Raw genomic sequence first — 19,947 nt, forward strand, 5'->3', positions numbered from 1 at the left:
CTCACAAAACTAATTAGAATAATTAGCTACATTTCTGTTTCATTTCAGCTTTCTGACTTTTTCTTCTTTTCTTTTTTTCCTTTTCCTGTTCATGCTGGGAAAACTTTCTCTTGCTGTCTTACTCTGTCGCCTCCAAGGAAAAACCCGCCCAAACGGTAAAAGTCTAAACGTGTAGATGTCCTGATAATACTGTCTTTTACTGTTTCGAGTGTTCCATCAGTGAAACAAGGAAAAATATTTCATTGGGGTTAGAGTAATTATAAAAGGCATGTTTGGTTCAGAAAACTGCATCTGTGTTTAGCTGGGCCTCAACAGCTGCCCCTCTGCATGGCAGCGCAGAAGCTGCCTTTAAATGCTGTGAGAAGTCACCTGTGCCTTCGTGGCCAGAGCAAGGTGCTGTGTGCAGCCTTGGCACTCACTGCTGTGTCTGTCCCTGGCACAGCCCCCCACGGAAGCACATCGTGGACACCTACACGGAGTTCTACCACACGCCCACGCACAGCGACGCCAGCAAGAAGCGGCTGATCGAGGACACCGAGGACTGGCACCCCCGCACCGGCACCACCCAGTCCCGCTCCTTCCGCATCCTCGCCCAGATCACCGGCACGGATCACAGTGAGTGCCTCGGGGCGCGTGGAGCCACGGGCAATTCCCATGCACAGACTGCGGTTTTAAAGCTGGGGCTCAGGGGAGAGAGAGAAAGGGAAATATTGCTCTAAAATATTTCCCTCTAAATATTATTCTAAAATACATAATAAAGTAAAACCCTTCCATTACTAAGTAGTTCAGGATATATACATTGCTGGACATTATTCCCGATTGAGCTGAGCTAAAACGTTCTAGATAAATCCTAAAATTTCCATTTTAATTACTCCCAAAGATAGTGAAAGATTCATATTTGTTGTTCCTCCCCCCCCCCCCCCATCACCAAAATAGCGACATTCCTGAGCAAATTTAATGCTTCAGAAAAATTAGGTGTTTTCTGGCATGTGGAAACTCTTTGTCAGTCATACAAAAGTATGTGATCTGTGATGATATAACCAATCAGAAACATAAATCCGTAGCTCCTCAGTTTATTCCTGGGTTATGTTTCCACTCTCTACTTATGCTATAGTGTGCTTATATATATTGGTGGAGTGGAACAGGTGATGTGGTGGAGGTCATTCCCAGTCATATAATTTTATGCTAAAACTTCAATTTCATGTTATGCTGTCAGCCATAAGTCACTGGCTGAGATTTGTGATTTTGTGTGAAGGCCACCAGAGGTGCTGTCAGGGGCTTTGAGCACTCATTCTTCAGCTTTTCTGAGCTAGAGCTGCAATAATGTAGGCATTGAGGAAATTGGACCTCCTCTCCAGGGGGAGATTTGATTAAATCAGCTATTTCTAGAAGCTAGTGATAACATTTCCCAAAATGAGGTTTATTGTCCGTGTGTGATAAATATTGTGACTTTGGACTTGATTATTTTGTGGTCCTGTGTTCAGTTCCCTTCATCAGTCCTTGTAAGGACAGAGTATGGGACCTGAACATCAAATAACATGTTGTCCAGTAAAGATGAATTTATCATGTTGACAAATGCTGTAAGAGAATTACTGCAACTAGATTTGCCAGCCTTAAAATCAGGACTGGAAATTTTGCATTATCCCTTGTGCAGACCGCTAGAACCCTGGTGGGAAATATCCTGGCTGCAAACAGACGCTTGGATTATCATCTGATATAAACCCACTGGATGTTCATCCAAAAGAAATACCTCTTAACTTCCTTTCATCTTCACCTTCTCAAATCACTTTTCTCAATGCCAGCATGGGAGAGGGGCCAGGGAGAAGGGCAGAGACTAGCAGAGCCACTTTTCAGCAGTCCTACTAGCAAAGGGGCTCTTGAAGTTCATGGACATAAGTCCTGTCCATTGGGGTGGATTTAGACTCAAAGAATCCTAACGAGCCTTGTTGTAATTTGCTGCTGTAGTGAGTGCATTGGCACAACAGAGAATGTCAGTGTTGTGGTACAGTGTCTTTAGTGTCCTAGAAAATAAAAATTTCTGTTTCATTTCAGTGAAAGAACCAGAAAATGAAGCTGGGAAGAAGACTAAGTGAGTCTACATTTTTATTACTTTAATACAGTGCATGTTTTAATTCTTAACTTGTAATGTTTGGTGCACTTGTGTGACATCTGGGTGTTTTTAAAATGTTCCTCCCCTTTTTGCCTTTTACTTCAGCATGTCAAAATCAAGATCTTTTTCTCCATAGACAAACCTTTTTAAAAGCTGTTGGTGCAGTCCAGTAGTAATGTTTGTGCAGGAGTTTGTGTAGAGATGTTCTGTAAACTTGAACCGGTTTGGTTGCCTGTACGAGGTCAGCTTGTGTTTTCCTTTTGCAAGTCTCATCAGGCATTTTTGATTTGTGAGTGTGGATCTGAGTGCAAGACATAGCTGGGAGGTATTGCTGTTCTGGCTGCAAGTGAGGGGTCAGCTGTCTTCTTGCTTTGGGATAAGTAGCGTTCAAAAGGAGCACCAACCTTTGGCTAAATCTAATGGTTCTTGAAGTCAGTGAGACTTTCTTTACTGACTTTGACTAACACTGGATCCAGCTTTTTGACAGAGAGGAAGACAATGCGATAGAAATAGTGCATGGAGTTTGCATGCTCACTTGTGAAACTGCTTAAGACAAACTTTCTTTCTTTCTTATTTTTCTTCTATCACTTCTTTCCACAGGGAAAAGGTTCCCATCCACGTCCTTAGCCCCAAATATACAAAATTACGTGACTGGCACCACGAAGTCTCAGCACGTGTTCTTAATGTCCAGTGATTTTACCCAAGTTGCAAAAGCAAAATAAAAACACTTCCTTCCTTTCTTCTTTTCCATCTGCTTTGCAAAAAAAAAAAGAAAAAAAAATGAAAAAAGAAAATGTGTTTCAGTAGCCTTTCTGCGAGAGAAATTCTAGCCTTTTCTATACTTTTCTAACACTTTCCTACTGATGTGTAAAAAATGAGATGAAATATTTTTGTGCTAATCATTAGTTGACAAAAAATACATATTTAAAACTTAACAACTTGGGTGGCTGAATCTCCCAGTGTGGGGGAGGAGATGGCTGTTTCAGTTCTTTTTTCTGACTGAAAGAAGTCATTTGCATTGCTGAGTTTGAGTTACTGTAGGCTGTTAGAAAGCAGAAAATTTTGATCAAATGAATAAGAAATTGTGTTACCTTGATTCTGGGGCCGGGGGAAGAAGATGAAGAGGGGATTGTATGCACTTATTTCAAATAATCGTACTTACCAGGAAAACTATCTTGGATTTCATTAGATTTTCAGAAGGTCAGTTTTAGAGTGGTTGTAAATGTTTTACAAAGTACAGCAAGAAGACAGACTGCTTTTAAGCAAAGAAAAGAAAAATTTAAAAAACTATTTTCCAATGCTTTGAATTGAAGTGAAAGCTCAGTATAAAGATTCTGCTGCTTAGGCTAGTAGTATGTTAATGTTTTGGAAAACTTAAACAATAATTGAGCAGAATGTTGCTGTGTAAGAGCTTCAACACGTCTCCTAGCAGGGACAAGATTAGACAGTAGTATTTATTTATTTACAGAGTGAAGCTTATGGGCTTTCTTGTGTTTATGAAAGCTTCACAGCCCTGTGGTTCTCATGTAAAATAATGTATTATAGTAGCTACACATCCATTAATTTATGCATTTTGAAGCTTGGAGAGTATTTTAATAAAAGTTGCTTTTATCTTAGCTCTGTCTGTTTTTCTTTTGAGTCTCTTGGACTCCTTGAATATTCTTCTCTTGCATGGGGCTGACATTTCATAGCACCTTCACAGCCTATAGGGAGAAAAACAATTAAATCCCAGCTGCATAGTAGAAACAGTCTGAATTGTTTAAAACTATCACAGTATTTTATTTCCTGATAATCTTAAAAATGAGGTGTGTGTTTGTGTTGTTGAAATTGACACGAGATTTGCAGGAATCACTAAAATGATTGAACCTTAGGGAGTAAGAATTATACGAAGTAAAGCTGGCTGTCGGCTTTTGCAGCGCTTGTTGAACCAGATAACATTTGAGACCTCAAACAAAGGTGATTGTGAAGCACATGTGAAAGCTCAGTTCCTCACATCTGCTCAGTGAGAACCATTGCAATTGGTTTGGGTTTCTGCAGCTCACCTACACACTCCTCTGATGCAATTGCTCCTGTGAACAGATGCTTCTGCAGAAGACTTGGCAGGGTTTTTTTTCTTTCCTTGCACAACGTCAGAATTTGAGAGGACCTTTGGAACCATTTTAAGTTTGATTTTCCTTTTCAGATGGTTTATGCTGCTATACAGTACAGCAGTAGCTTATAGTATTTGTCATTTTATCTTTAGGAAAAGACAAACAGAAAATGGAGACTTCAGGTAATAGATAAGTTATCTAGCACTAACAGTCACCAGTGTGGATGCCTAACACTGCACAGATTTGCCCTGGTAATGATAGCCTAAGGGATGTCACCTCTTGCACACTCTTTGGGTGAACTCATTAGAGATAGTAGGGGAAAACATTCACTTCAATAATTTCACAGAAGAGTGTTTGGATGAGAAGTGCCAATCAGTTTAATTTCCATGCCCCTCCATCACGTAACTTGGCAGTGAGTACTGTGTTACTAAACCCAAGTGTGTTACTGAGTGCACATACACCACAATATAATAATTTGATTATTGAGTACTGTGTATTAAACTGGGAATGTGAAGCAGTGTATTTAAATTGTTCTGCTGGGTTTATATGATTTCTTTATGAACAGAATGAAATGTGAGCATTTCAGAGACCATCAATGCAATGAAAACTGTGACATGTTAGAAAGGTTATCACTTAGATTCTCTGTAAAGGTTTCTTTTTAAGGGCAAAATGGTTTGACCTTCAAGTGTTGAAGGAGATGTCCCTAGGTAATGAGAATATTTTCATGTTGTTATTAAACTTAGCATTATGTTTATCTATCTTACCAGGTCTCATCCTTTTGAAGGGTGAGTTCCTATAGTGAGAAAAAGAAGAATAAACATACTCTAAATAATCAAAATAATAAAAGCCTCTGTTTTGAGTAAAATTAAACATAGTCATAGAGTCTATCTTTCAAGGATATGAAAGTAGTTTGAGAGAGACAGCCAAATTATTAGTTTTCTATAAATTCATTGTAAAAACACCACTAGTTCCACAAGCAGTTTATAAATGCATGAAATTAATTTCATTTATTGCTTCAAAGATGTCATCTCTTCACCCAATATCCCCATTGCACAGATCTTACTGGCATTCAATTTGGACTTCAGTTACTGTTCTCAAAAATGGACCACTTTTTCATTTGCGTCTGACAAATGCCCTATCTCATGTCTGCTTCCCAGCATACATCTGATCTTTGCGTGTTTTTTTTATATAAATGAATAAGCTTAAAGTTTAGAGATGTCCTAGAAATATCAATGTGACAATGAAATGAAAACTTCTCTTTCATCAGCGATCTTCAGTAAAATATCCCAATTTAATAATATTCAGCTTTTCAGGCAGGCATTGTCCAAGATAGATCTTCTCTGTGGTTTTTACTATTGTTTATTTGTAAACTGTAACCCACTAGGGATTTTTGTTTGGATAAAATACATTTTTCTCTGCAGCAGCTGGAAAGACAGGATATAGAAATAGAAAGCCCTCACTGAAATATGTAGATTGCAGCTTATAAACCAGTTACTTAAAACTTAGAAAGGCAGTGTCTAGCCTTTGTATAAAGTTTATGTGATGTAGATTATTTCTATTTCTGCAGTACCCTATTTCCAAGGTGTTTGTTTTAAATGTTCACTTTCAACCATCTCCTTTTGAGCAATCAGCTCTGGATTTGGTTTTATCCTTAAATTGTAGAGTCAATTCATTGTCCTGAGTGAAGATTTTCTGTATTTGTAGTTTAGTTGATCCACAGTGACTGGAAAATATTTGTCCTATTCTCGGTCAGTCTTGAAACAATCTGTCATAAAATCATGTATTTACTTTTCTCTCCCCCATGTCATAAATGTACGTAAAGCCTACCTGCAGATCTACCTGATGGAGCAGGAACCCAGGATACCTGTATTAATTTGAATAAAAAATCCATAGCTACCCCGACTTTGGAGATGCCACCTGCACCAGAATTTCCATCCACACCTTTACCACCTTTGAGGTCTGCTCCCTGGTCATTTTTAAATCTGTTCAATAATTTTCAGCACTTAAGGGTCCCTATTCTAATAAGATAGTTAATTCTGCATACTAACATAAGAAAAAAAAGGCAGAAATGCCTGCCCCCGTGGCTAATTTAGTCTGCTCAAAACGTGTTGTTGTGATTGCTCTCTACCTTGTAGTTTACTTTTTTGTGTGTTTTACAGTCTGGCAGATGCTTTTCTTCAAGTAGTTCTTTAAGAGAACATTTTTTAGATTTTTTTTTCCTATAACTGAATCACAGAAAGGATATGAAAAATACTGAGAAATACATAGTGTAATGTATGTTCACAAAACTAACCCCACCAAAAAGTTGTAGCAAAAAGCATACAAAGCTTTGGCGTGAATCCCACTATAGCACTTGTGTCACTATCAGAATTTTCTAAAGTTGTTTTCTATCACATAATATAATCCCAAATTAATGTGTTCCATCTTTGTAAATGTCCAATACTACTTGGCCTTCTGAGTTTTAAAGCAGAAAGGACACTCTCAGCCTTACTGGGAGTGTGATACTCCTTAAGTGCGTTTTGCATCATTTTTAACCTCTCAATTGTATTTTACTGTCAGTTTCATGGAATTTTTGGAGGTTTTTTAGGGTTTGGGTTATTCTTTTCTTCTCAGTTTACTAACACTGTCACGCACAGTGTTTCCTCTTCTGCATACTATTTTAATGTGGATTAAAAATCTCTTTCTCTGTGTGTCTTCACTTGGGTTTTTTTTTACTGTGTATGGAGTGAAAACAATGCTAGACCAGAACCTGCAGCTGCTCTTTTGCCGATAGCAGATTCCTGCCCTGGCAGTGTCCCCTCTCCCAGACTTTCTGAACATATTGCTGCACCAGCTCCTGCGAGGTAAATCATTCACAGGGGTTTTGATTCAGTTTACAATCTATCCTCTTCTAGCCTGGGTTTGTCTGCCTCGGAGGAGAGAGGGTTGTTTGTCATTCACTTAAAATAAACTTCATTAAGCCGCTGTGACTAGGGATTTTCCTGGAAATGGTAGGAGGGGGAAGGAGAAAAATTAGATAAAAGCGAGGAAATTCATGAACCGTCTTGTGGATACTAATTAAAACAAGATACAATATTTAGTGTGTGTATGTATGCTGTCAGTGGGTGTCCACCATATAACTTGGAGTAACTTCTTAGTGGTCTCAACAATTCAAAGTGAGTATGGATTTAGAAATATAAAAGTAATTTTCTGAAATGTGGGTTATTTAATTTATAACACAGTGTTGTGCTGTGATGCAGTCACAGAAGACTAGGAGATTATCTGGCAAATTTCCTGTCACTGGCCCTGGATAGTTTTACTGGCACTTACCTTGGCAAATTGCTGGAGGGCATTTGTGAGTACTAGACAGGAACAGTAATTTTAGGTAGAAGAGAGCATAGGTACTTTGGAGGATGATTGATTGTTACTGTTACTGAAGGTCAATAACATTTTCTCATGGTTTATCTTACATTGTGCAAGAGTTTTTGAGTTCCAGGTAGCATGCTCAAGCACAAAGTCATAACATGAAACAAAGCTGTTCCTGTAAAAATGAGAATCAAATGAACAGTGCCTGGTCCTGCCAGGCCTTAGGCAGACATTCGTGGAATACTAATACTAAGACTTGGAATTGACCAGTTTTAAACCTTTAAAGCAGTGCTCTCAACTAGTTGAGAGAAGAGGAAATCTGACATCAAAATACAAGTCTATTATGGTGTCTTTTGAGGACATTTTTGTTGTCTGGGAGAAGCAGGTATGTTCATGAGCTAACATGAGCTTAGGCAGGATGGGATGGAGGTTGATGGGCTGGTGGGTTCTTTCATGGTGACATTTGGCTTCAGCCAATACAGTAAAGAAGATTTGGTTGTGATGTTTTCAGCAGCAAATTCTCTTAGACCAACAAAGATGAAAAATACACACAGAAGATGTATGACAATACTCCTGGTGATTTTATTTTTTAAGCAGAAAGCCTGGGATGAAAAAGATACTGAAGCAGTAGTTTTTTAGTAATTGATTTTCATGTCTACCAGTGAAACTTCAGTATGATTACGCCTACTTGCGCCATCCATGGATGTGGGCAAGGCCAGGTTGGATGAAGCTCTGAGCAAACTCTAGTGAAAGCTGTCCCTGCCTACAGCAGGAGGGTTGGAAGTAGCTGATCTTTAAGGTCCCTTCCAATCCAGACTATTTTATGATTCTGCTGAGCTGTAGATGCCTTGCAGATACCACTGCAGATACTGTGTTCTGAGTACCAAGGAGTCTTCTCTAAATCCTAGCTCTGCATCTGAATCCAGGCAAAAGAAATTTAAAACTAATCTTACTCAAGACCTATATCTCTAAATATCTCAAGACCTAAATCTCTATTTGGCAAAATTAACCTAGCAAGAGAGCAGCTTTAAGATGTGAAATCTGAAAAGCAGCTATGTTTGACATTGGTTCAGGATGAGAATCAAAGTATTTTTACAAATATGAAAGTAGATGGTAAGAATTTTCTGTTGAAGAAGGGCAGAAATTGGAGCAGCTTCTGCAGAGCTGTCGAGGGAGGGTTTAGCATTAGGTGTGGTAAGGAGAATCAATTATTTGATGCAGCTGTGTCCTCTGGATTCTCCCCTGAACTGAGAGGTCATCAGTGTAGTAGTTACAGTTGATATTTTTATGTTGTTACAGAGTAGATGCTGCTGCTTTTATAACGCTCTTTTGAGTGGGAAATACAGCAAATCTGGTCTTCAAATCCATTTTTTAGTAAAATTGCAGCTATTGCAAAGCTGCATGGAGCAATTCATGAGTGCCATGTCAGGCTTTTAGTAAAGCAAAATTGGGCCATCCAAGGGTGAGTAGACTTGCTCTTGCTACTGAAGCCTTGAATTTGTTGTCAAGGGCTGGCCTAGGTCCTTATTTTCCCAATGGGCTCCATCTTTTCTTGGCTGAAGCTCTGTAAATTGTATCAGCCGCTACTTAACCACCAAGAAGGAGAAAGCTTGCTGTGAAATGTATGGAGGATCTGGATTTGATTTCTAGATTAAAGTTAAGTGAGCTGCTTATAAGGTAGACTCCATAATGCTTTTTTATTGTCGTTTTAATTCTTTATTGGTCTTAAATAGTTGTATGCCTATATAACCAACTACTGTAAGTTATAGTGTATTATTATTATATTTCATATATACAATGTTCTCCTGTAAGTTTAACAGTAAAATATTTAAGAGCAATGACAGCCTTTCCAGAAAGTTGCAAAAAGTCATCTCAAGAAGTAATCCTGGCAGCATTAGACCATGTAAACCACACAATCTGGCACTTCCAGAGAAAGTGTATAACTAATATAAAACAGATGTGATGCCAGCAGGTCTTTAGATTGTATTTTATAGACATGCCTTTTACAGTCATGCAGACCTACTTTCGTATTTTCTTTTAATGGAATTATTCCTGATATAAAGACAATGACTTAGTAATAATAGGTATTAGTCCTGATATTTGTTGTCTACTTTTTCATAAGTGGATAGCCAGGAACATTCTCTGCAGAAATTCTAGTTTGGGAGAAGAGGAGGTCTCAGGCTGACTGTACTAAAACTGTCAGAGTTTTTATGGTTGTTTCGGTGTGATGACAAGCAAGAGGAAGCAAAATACAGGGGAGAAATATTGCTCTCTTGTGGTGAATGCTACTTGTCCTTCTGCTTTCTATTATTATATGGAACTTTTGTTTGAGAACCTTTTGGAAGTCTTAGGCAAGTGTACACCTCATCTTCCTTCAATTGTTCAGGTTTTAAATGCCAGCAGCCAAGTAGCCTCAGTGTCTGAAGTGTCATCTCCTGACACTAGGTAGTTTCTTGTATACTCATTGTGCTCTTCTTCAAGTTTTTTATCTTTTCATTAACTACCCAAATAGTTTGGGTTTGTGGTTAAACAAGTGCTCAAACTTTAGCTGCAAAAATGCCTCCAAAAATTGTTTTCATCATGGTGTGATTCCCAGGGCATGAGTATTTGGTTCCTACAGAAGGAGGTAAAAAAGCCCTTGTCTGCTACTCACTTATTCTTTTTACAAAAGATAAAAGAATACCAGCTTGAAAGAGTTGGCCATTGCTCTTTTGTACTTTTAATCAAATGAGAAATGTATTCTCTGTATATTGTCTCATTATAATTACTCATGAAATTAACATCAACTAGGAAGATAACCATGCCTGCTCCAGATGCAGCAAGCTCTTTGCCGACAGATGAAGCACCTGCTGTCCCCAAGATGTGTGCTGTGGCCACACAGACCACCGAGTTCCCCCTGCCTGCTGACCCAGCTGGGGGGCTGCCTTCTCCAGCCCTGCATGTGGGAACGGCCCTTGGGCTGTCTCCTGCCCCTGCCAGGTACATCTGAGCCAGCTGTGGTAGAAAGGTGCAGTCAGAAACTGTAATTTTACACACATTGAATCACAGAGTGGTTTAGTTTGCAAGGGACCTTAAGGATCATTTAATTGAATGCTCCTGCCATGGGCAGGGACACATCCCACTAGATCAGATTGCTTGGGGCCCCATCCAACCTGGAGGTGGGGTTGGGGATTTCTGGAGTTGGAGCATCCACAGCTTTTCTGAGCAACGTTTTCTAGTGCCTCACCATCCTCATGTAAAGAATTCCCTCCTAATACCTAATCTAAGTCTCTCCTCTTTTGGTTTAAAGCCATACAGTTTCACCTGATTCTTTTTTTTGATGATGATGCTGTCCTGATGGAGCAGCTTAAAGGTTTCCTGACCCTCATAGTGCTGTGGCAATTTATGTAGTAATTAGAAATTCAAGTAGCTTTTAGACAAAAGTTCTACAAATAATTTAAAAATTGAAGCAGCCTTTTGATGGAGGAGGAAAAGCAGTCATGGGTAGGAGATTCAGTTGGATTTTGTTGGCAGAAGTTGGTGACATGAGGAGAATACAGTCACCCTTTCTACAAAATGTGTGTTTTTAAATTGCCCAGTAGCCCAAAGTTTTTGGAGGAGAATACAGGCTTTAACTTGTGTAGTGATGGGACATTCAGAATATAAGTCTTTACCAATAGGGAGAGAAAGTGCTTCCCTCAGTAATTAACACACAGGATACCTGAAAAACATACCCGTTTTGTTTGCTTATGGGTAAGGATAGCTTTAGGAAAAAAAATTTATATTTACTCCTGAGCTTTAGTTAGTATTGCCAGAGGTGTAATAAGTGCTTGATTAATGACTTCTCTTCTCTTGCTGCTTTTGGGCAGGCATGAAGCATCTCTGCCTACTTGTGAAACAAATTCTTTCAATAAAATCTCAAGCTTTCAGTCTAAATCATCTGTAAGTCATACAAGGTAAATATTTTAAGGTATATCTACAGCAGGCTGCTAAATGTAAGCAAGGTTTTCAGGCACTGGTTTTGCATTTAAATCTGGGAAATGGTATATAGTTCTGTAGGCATTTAGAGTGTTCTGTCCATATTTGTAGCTATTTAAAAAAATACACAGCAATTCAGTGGATAATCTTGAAATTTTAAAATAAGAACCCAAGTTAGAGGTTAGAAATTGTTGGAGTTATTTTGGACCCAGTCTGGGTTTTTCGCCTTTTTTTTTTTTTCTGTTCAAATCCATTTCCACCTGTAAAATAAGTAGACAAAATGAAAAGGGTGGTATTGATAAGAAATTGGTAATTGGTAAGGGTGGACCTGTAAAATAAGTAGACAAAATGAAAAGGGTGGTATTGGTAAGGGCTGGAATTTGGTAAGGGCGGACCTGCAGAAGTTATATCACTAATTATTCCAGTTTTCTATGTTTACTGTTTATTATGAAAAAGAGGACAAGGTAAATGATCTTCATGGCTAATTTTGTCCACACCATTGAGACTTACAGGGATCCATGTGGAGAATTCTGGGCCTTGGTTCAGTGGGAGTGACCCAGGCATGCGAGACAGAGTCTATGATGAGGAATTTAAAGCCTGACAGATGCTAAATGCTTACTTGATGAGGGAATAGTTTTATTTGTGGGTGAAATCAAAATTGCTGTCCTCTGTATTAGTATTCAAGTCGCTCACACATTGCCTGATATCTCTGTGAGCTGGAAACTTCCATAACTCTCAGTGGTTAATGTGGTCTGGTGTTGTACTGTATCTCTGTCAATCTTTCCTACTTTCTCTGTTTTCTCCTGCATTGACTCAAAGCTTCTGTGCTGCAAAAGTAATGCTGGAAGATCCTTTGGGAAATCTGCCGATCCTTGGACCCTCTCCTCCTCCAGCTCTTTCTCCTTTCGAGCAGAGATCAAAAATTAAGAGCATGGCTGCTGCTGCAGTGTCTGCTGCTATTGCTGTCCGGGCCAGGTAGACATCAACTTCAAAAGGAATGTTTTATAGGTTTGGTTTAAGGAGGTTCCAGTTCACACAAGAATAATTGGTCCTGGCAGAGTTGTGAAATCAATCGGCTCTGTCACAATACTGGGCAAATCATTAGACTATGCCCAAAGCTCCCATGGCCCTATATATAGCTTAGCTGCTCTGAACCTTGGTGAGTAAATCCACCATTCTGTTCCTTATGATACCTGTTTTACAGTTCAGTTAGTAAATTAACTGTAAATAAACATTTGTGTTACGTGACAAAGAATAATCTGTAACTTTGAGAAACTTTTTGATGCTTGAAAACAATAGCTTGCCGAGTTCCATCTAAATCTTTACTGCATTGCTTGTTTTAAAGGCTTGCTTAGAGCAAACATTTTGACAAGTTTTTCGATCATCCATTCATAATGGTAAAATACTTTTTAATGGCCAATAATACCCATATTTTTGTATTTCTAAATTGCATGGATGTTCTAGAGTGCTAATAAATTATGTACACTAGAAAGCATACACAAAATCAGAAAACTAAAAAAGATGAAAACATTTTCTCATTTTTTTAAATTTTACTTTATTAATGGTAAAAATATATGAAGAACATGCTTCTCACACCTTAGTGGGTTTTTTTTTATGCCTCCCCTAAATTGTGCAACTTCCACGTTGTGGTCTGCCTGTTTGGACATAATTCCTGCATCAGTTTTCCTGGGTTCAGTTTCTCCAGATAGGCTTTTCATAAAGGCTTTTGGGCTGTCTGTGGTCCCAGCCATCCTGGACTTCGTGTGGTCACCTCATTTGTTTGTGGGGTCTTTTCACACATTTGCTAGACTCCACGAGCCTAGTGCCTACCGCTCGCTGCTGGATGCGCTGCTCATCACGCCTGTCGCAAAGCCTCCCCTGCCGGCCAGCGCGCCCTCCAGGAAGTCCACAAGTGCTCTGGAGTTGCCAAAGAGCAAGAGGTATTGTCCAGGTGTGGTGTGTGGTTGGCACTTAGGACTCACAGGGAGCTGGCTACTCCTTCAGAGCACATTTCTGTTGTCTGCATGCTTGTGCCTGTCGTGGTCTTTGACCTGAGGTTACCAGCTCCAAACCCGGCTGGTTTCATCTCTTTGCACACCTGGATTAATGTGTGCACTCTGGACCTGCTGATGGTGTTTGTGCAAGTCCACCATACTAAAGCAGATGTTTCCTTCCCTCACTGGCTTCAGGTGCCCTCTAATATGCATGGTGGTGCTTATGTTGTGTCAGGAGCCTCTGAGAGAGGCAGTGTCACCCTACAGAGGCAGCCAGAGAAGAAACAAGAGATCCTGGCTTGAAACTTCTGTGTGGGTGAATTATTTGCCACAGTTCCTTGAGCAACTGAGCGTCATGTAAGGTTATTTTTCTAAGGCTCACTTTGAATGTATAAAATCAAATAACTGGCATGCAGGCCAGCAAATGACTGTTTTAAAAATTATTTGCCATCTAGGCTCTTTGTTCCAGTGCTGATTCTGTTCAGTGCACAGGACTGTTTGTTCTCCTTTCCTGACCACAGCAATGTTAATGCTTGCTTCAGCGGAAAGCTGCTTTTATGACTTCATCTGCACAGGCAGGAGTCTGCTTGGTTATTTTACAGGGCAATGTGTATTAAGTTGTGCTAAGGAAGAAATAATCTGGGGGTTTTCTTGTACCTATTTATATTTTCACAAGAGTTAGACCCTTCTAGAGATAAGACCCAACTATAAGTAGAGCTGAGATCCACTTGATGTAGAAACTTGTGTTGAGTAACAAGTATTAGTTCTTTTTCTTCTGTTTCATGGCTTCCAAGGTGACCTCAGTCTCTAGAGAAGGTTAAAGTAGCCCTAACCTCAGGGAGGGGAAATAGTAGTTTATAAGACACTAACCCACTTTATTTGTATCAATATTTCTAACTTGTAGTATATCCACTTAAAAAAGATAAAAAAGGAACATTGGCAGAATTGTGGTGATATAATACAACTTAAAATACCAATTTTATTTTTGCCACTGAATGATTACTAGAAAACCTTTTATGTACACATTGTAGAGAAAACCTCTTGAGGAGTTCTGATACCTGTCTGTGCACTACAGGTGAAGCCCAGGCCATGCCATCAGCAAGACTTTATTCTTTAGCTGTGGTGTTTGTTTGGTAATACTTTAGTACAGTGAAAACAAATTCTCTGGCTTCACTTTTCTTTTTTCCTTCACTCACTAATGTGCATTGTTTATGGCAAGTGAAGATAGGTTACTACATTAATGGAAACTTTCTCCTTCCTGAATCTGTAACTGGCTTTCTGTTTGTCCATTGTTTGCTCACTGTATGGGGAAAGCTCTCCTGGTGTTGAAGATTTATTTTTGGAGGTGCATTCAGTGTTGGGATTCCCAGAGTGTCTCCATTCAGTTGCTGTCCCGTACAAGTACATGGAGCTGTGTGTTGGAAAAGGCAGGAAACACTGGAGAACTGGTTTCCTTCTTCCACAGCTGAAGTCCAGTTTTGGAGGGGCTTAATCTGTTTTTCTCTGCCAACTGACAGAGCTGGAGAGAGATGTCCCAGGGAGCCAGAAGGTACAGTGGGAGTACAGAGACCATGTAAGCCTGCCCAAAAGACCAAATCAGTGTTGGATATATATCAAGATTGAGGTTGAATGGCTTGAAATAAGCATCCATGGATTTTTAGGGCATTTTAAAGGTAACCTTTAAACTTGTGAATCTCTTAAGCCATTGTAATAGCCAGGTTATCCTAGTTATTCAGGTTGCTGCTACAAGGCTCTGGCATAAGATGATAAAGGAAGAAGATGATTTTCAGGCTGTTAGGGACATCTCAAACAGGATATGACCTAAAATCTGGGACACGTGATATAGCAGTACATTTAGTCTCAGAACACTCTGCATTAAACTGCATTTTAAAAAGGATTTTTATAGAAACAGCCAATGTTGTCCTGAAGACAGCATAGAACAAATGAAGTAATGATTTCTGGTTTCCTTATTAACATCCTTAGTCCTGAGGTGCTGCATTGGTAAGGAAGGAGAGGTTACCAGTAGATGGAGCTGAAGAAATGAGGCTTTGTGCTGTCTTGTCCTGTTGAATAAAGGACCACAGCCTTTGCTGTGTGGCTTGAGAAACATGTAAGAAAAGAAGATAAATGTAGTGTCAGCAACTACATATTGTTACTGAATTTCAGCAAAGATCAAGCAAAACTACTCAATTATGTCAGAAAAAAAAATAGATTTGAGAGAAATGTACCCATTGAGTATGAAACTAGGTATTAAAATGTCTTTGCATTAAATCCATCTAGTGACATACTGTGGTATGTAAATGAATGTAATGCTGAAAAGTTGTTTTAAATGGCAGCTCACTTCATTCCACAATAAAATAGTTGATAAGAAAGGAAAGCTGAAATCTTACATCCCATAACTAAAGAGAAAAGTGTACAACAGAATGCAGTAGACTAACTGGTTCAAATAGAACTAGGTCTGTTTGGCTCAACCAAGAAAGCCAAGTAATAAACTGCTTTGGAGTTTTCTGGCTCTTTTATATCTTTCGTAACTTTAATGAAAAGTTGAGAAAGATAAAAAAAATTTTACCAAGGTAGCTTAGGCTCCTTTGCATTATCTCTGGGGACAAACTCAGGAAGGTTATAGCTATAACAAAAGCAGGGTGTTGATTCTCTTCTGCAGTAAGGTTCCTCCAGATATATTTCCCTCCAGATATATTTCACTTTATCCCTCTCACTTCACTGTCTCTGCTCCAAAAAGCTGGCTGTCTTAAACTACTCTGTACTGCATGTGCTGCCAGAGTGCTTGACCTTTTTCTGACTTACTAACTGGCCTGAAGTGGTGGTGAGCATCCACACATTTTCTTCCCCACCAGACTCCTCTGTAATGGGCTTTTTTTGGGGTGTGTAACAGCTGTGCAGTCTTGCACTAAGCTAAGTGTTTCATCCTAATGGCAAAAGGGACGGCCTTGAGTTTATGGGGCTTGCGTGTTTTCTAACAAACGACACATATGCAGCACAGGAAATGATGTATTTAATGTCTTGCATGACCAAGAATTGGAGCTCTGCCTTAAAATTAAATCTCAAGGCAGAAACCCTGGGAAATTTTGGGAAACACTAGCAAGAACTGGTGTTGACAGCCCTTTTGTTTTTGGCATGGCTTTTTGTTTATCTTCCTGATACTATGCTACATTCAATTCCTTTAAAAAATGGTAATCTCACCTTGTGAGATGAGCACTGGTGTTAACTCTGACAGAATACATACTCTGAAAGGTGCTTTGAGTTATTTCTGTGTATAGAGCACTGCTTACAGAGGGGTTACATACTCCCTCCCTGTAATTTGATACAGAAATACCTCCACCCAGAGGGTTTTCTCTGCTCTTTCTTTCTTTATTTTGTTTTTCTTCTCTCTAGCAAGATACTGGAGCACTGTTAGGTTAAGATGAAATATAAACACTAGGCTTGTAGTAGGGATAAGGTCAGCACTCAGTGCTTCTTGGCTTTTGTTTCTCTGTTGTTACACCAGAAAACCCTTACAAAAAGCCATCTGTATTTCCCTTGTTCATGGAGTTTTGTTGTCATTCTCATACCTGCCTTTTTCTGGTTTCCTATATATATCTTTTCAGCTATTGTGTATTTTGATACTGGACAAAATGTAGCACATGATTTGTATGACAAACAACTGAGACCTGAGATCCAGGTCACGGAATTCCTGGCTATCTGGAGAAAGGATTTACAAGCTGTCCCTTAGATACTACCTGACCTGTCCTGTCAGCAGATTTCCTCACACCACAGGGGACTTGTGCCTTACTCCCACAGTTGTTCTAGACAACAGAGCAAGTTAGTTGAACAAGACACTTAAACCATCATTTATAGCCACAGAACTATTGGTAAAATACTGGTGTACCAGACTGAGCTCTGGGCCCAACTACTTATTTTTACAGATGAATAGCCAATATCTTGGGCTTGCATGAGGAGAAGGTCCAGCCAAATCCCTTGAACCTGGTTGAGAAAGTCCAAGTGACTTGGTCCTTATTATCACCTTAGTGCTCTTAGAAGTTACATGACAGCAAGCTCAATCCTTTTCAGTTACTTAGTAGGTCCTCCTTTGGCTGATAACATCATCTCCATTATTAGCTTCTTTAAAGTTTGTGTGAAGAAATTCTGGACAGCATTGTATAAGAGTTGCCATGGAAGGATGGAGGGAGGTTTAGGCATCTATAGTTCCAGACTATGTGTTTTTCTTCTCTCTTTTTGTTTGTTTGTTTTCTTGGTGTTCGATTGGTTGGTTGGCTTTTTGGGGTGTTTTTGGTTTATTGGGGTTTTGCTTGGTTTTGGTTTTGTTAGGTTGGTTTTTTGTGGGTTTTTTTTTTGTGGGTTTGGGGTTTTTGAGGGAGGAAGAAGCATCAAAACCTCTAAATACATTCAGAAGGATTTTTCCAGTGCAAATTTCTTAAAATGCCTCTAAAATGCATTCAGCCTGGTCTCTGAAAAACTAGTGCTTATCTCAAGTGTGACTTGGACCCACTTCCTCCCTCACAGGAAGAGAAATTACTACTTGCTTTTTCTAGGTTTTTTCCCCCAGTTTCCATGGTGCTTTTGTTGACCAGGAGACAGGATAAGTCTGAGGAGCCTTTTGTGAGCTCTCAGTTATAAAGTTTGCGCTGGCACTGGAGCCTTGTGTGTCCCCCTCAAACCTCCTGACTGGCTCCCCAGAAATTTGTTTGTTTCCATACACACACTTACTTTGATAAAATAAGGCTGCACTGTGTGGTAGGAGCTGTTCTCCATGGAATTTCAGGCGTGTCTGTTAAGTATAAGCTAGCATATGTGAAAAATAGAGAGGTGTCTTTGGCTTGCTTCTTTGCCAGACATTTTTCTTGGGCTGTTTTTGCAATCTGTTTCTCTTGCAACACACTTCCAGAATTATTTTGATTAATCTTCCCATAGCTTATTAATCTAACTTCTCATGGGTTTTCAGGACACAAGACCAAGTCTGACAGACTCATGTTTCACTATTCCTTAGTTCTTGCAGTGTTAAAACCCCTTGCCCAAAGGTTGACAGCAGGGCATTCACAGCTTGCAGGAAATGTTAGTTTGCAGGGATGAGCCTCGTGTTTGCATTAATTTTTAGCTTGGAAAACTTTGATTTTTGCTGTAAGTATTCATCAGGTGGAGAAGGAGGAGTTTAAGAGTTATGGAACATAGTTGAAATGTTAATGCTAGATGCAGAAGGTAGGTGTGTCATTACAAGTGTTCTGACATTGAAATGTTCTTGACCTGAAGCTGACCTGTGAGTGTCAGCTGGGAAGTCTGAGAAAGTGCTCACACAGAGCTTGGTAAATACATTAGGTTTATCATTCCTCCCTCAGCTTCCCAGTGGCAACACTGAAAAGCAGGTGGGAGCTCTCTTCCATAATGTATTTATTTTCTTAAATTTCAGTATATATTTTTTTTTTCTCTTCAAATCCTGTATTTTCTAGAAAGTGAGACTTGGGTCATCATTGTCCAGCCTCGCGAGTTGCAAAATACTGGTGGAGCTAATTGTGGGCATTGTACAGCACTTGTAGAAAATGTGTGCTTCTGGAAAGATCCATCACGGTATTTGTAAAGCTGGATAACAAAAACTAGAGTTTGAGTGTTTCTCAGTATAGAAAAACATGAAGTTAAGTGTTGAGGAGTTAATTTTGCAGCATGAATTTCAAGTTCAGTTTAAAAGGTTGAACCTCTTATGAGAGAGACACTGCTGAGGGTGCAGTGCATCTTTGAAAGCGAGACAAAGATGGATCTGTCTTTCTGCAGAGAACACTGCATGTGCACTCACAGCTGACTGATTGGAGGCTGTAATTCCAGAGAAATGGTACATTGTTTTATTTAGCCAGCCATGGGTGGGCACTATCGCACAGTGGAGACTTGCCAAGCTGCAGTAGCAGCCTACCTGTTAAATTAACAGACTGAGGTGGTGGCTTGAGTTTATTCAATTTTTGCTTTGAAGAATCAGACATGCAATACAAAGGGTGTCCAAGACCTTTCAGAAGTTTTGCCCTGAGGCCAGTAACATCCTCTCTGTCAGAGTGATGGCTTCAAGCTTTTCCCTTAGGAAGCTTCTTGCTTGAGGCTCCTGGCATGTAAACTTCCAGAGGTGATAAAAAACCATCAGAGGTAGCTTATACCTGAGTTTATAATTGTCTTTTAGTTTGGGATCATTAGGGTTTCACCTTATTTCTAAATGAAACCCTGAGTGTCTCCAACATTCTGTTGCTTCAGGAACTGCCATGCCACGTCATTCACAAGCCATAGAATTTGACCACAAAAATAGCAACAGTAGAGTTTCCAATCAGCATTGCAGTGAGCCTTGTGGGCGTCCCTCAGAGTATGCTTCCTTGCCATCTTCTTACTGGAGGGAACCTTTTCTGCTTGTCTGAAATCCATTTTTCCTTGTTGAGTAGCCTCTGCTTGTAAAAGATGGCTG

The 19,947-nt window shown here is 39.6% G+C and overlaps 1 protein-coding gene across 5 annotated transcripts in view; it reads left to right on the forward strand.

Annotated features, from left to right (window-relative positions):
• PDLIM5 (PDZ and LIM domain 5) overlaps window positions 1-19,947 on the forward strand; it is a 126,577-nt gene that overhangs the window by 76,415 nt on the left and 30,215 nt on the right. For 3 of the 5 annotated variants that reach the window (XM_054514686.1, XM_036382461.1, XM_036382462.1), the window contains exons 6-9: window positions 138-155; window positions 443-615; window positions 2,053-2,089; window positions 2,711-3,726. In XM_054514686.1, the coding sequence (XP_054370661.1) occupies window positions 138-155; window positions 443-615; window positions 2,053-2,089; window positions 2,711-2,804 (322 nt within the window). In that variant the 3' untranslated portion in view covers window positions 2,805-3,726. Of the gene's footprint in view, window positions 1-137; window positions 156-442; window positions 616-2,052; window positions 2,090-2,710; window positions 3,727-19,947 lie in introns of those variants that run through there. The other 2 variants (XM_036382460.1, XM_054514687.1) reach the window with 2 other exon arrangements.

This window comes from Molothrus ater, chromosome 4 (assembly GCF_012460135.2).
Source record: "Molothrus ater isolate BHLD 08-10-18 breed brown headed cowbird chromosome 4, BPBGC_Mater_1.1, whole genome shotgun sequence".
Lineage (NCBI taxonomy): Eukaryota > Metazoa > Chordata > Aves > Passeriformes > Icteridae > Molothrus > Molothrus ater.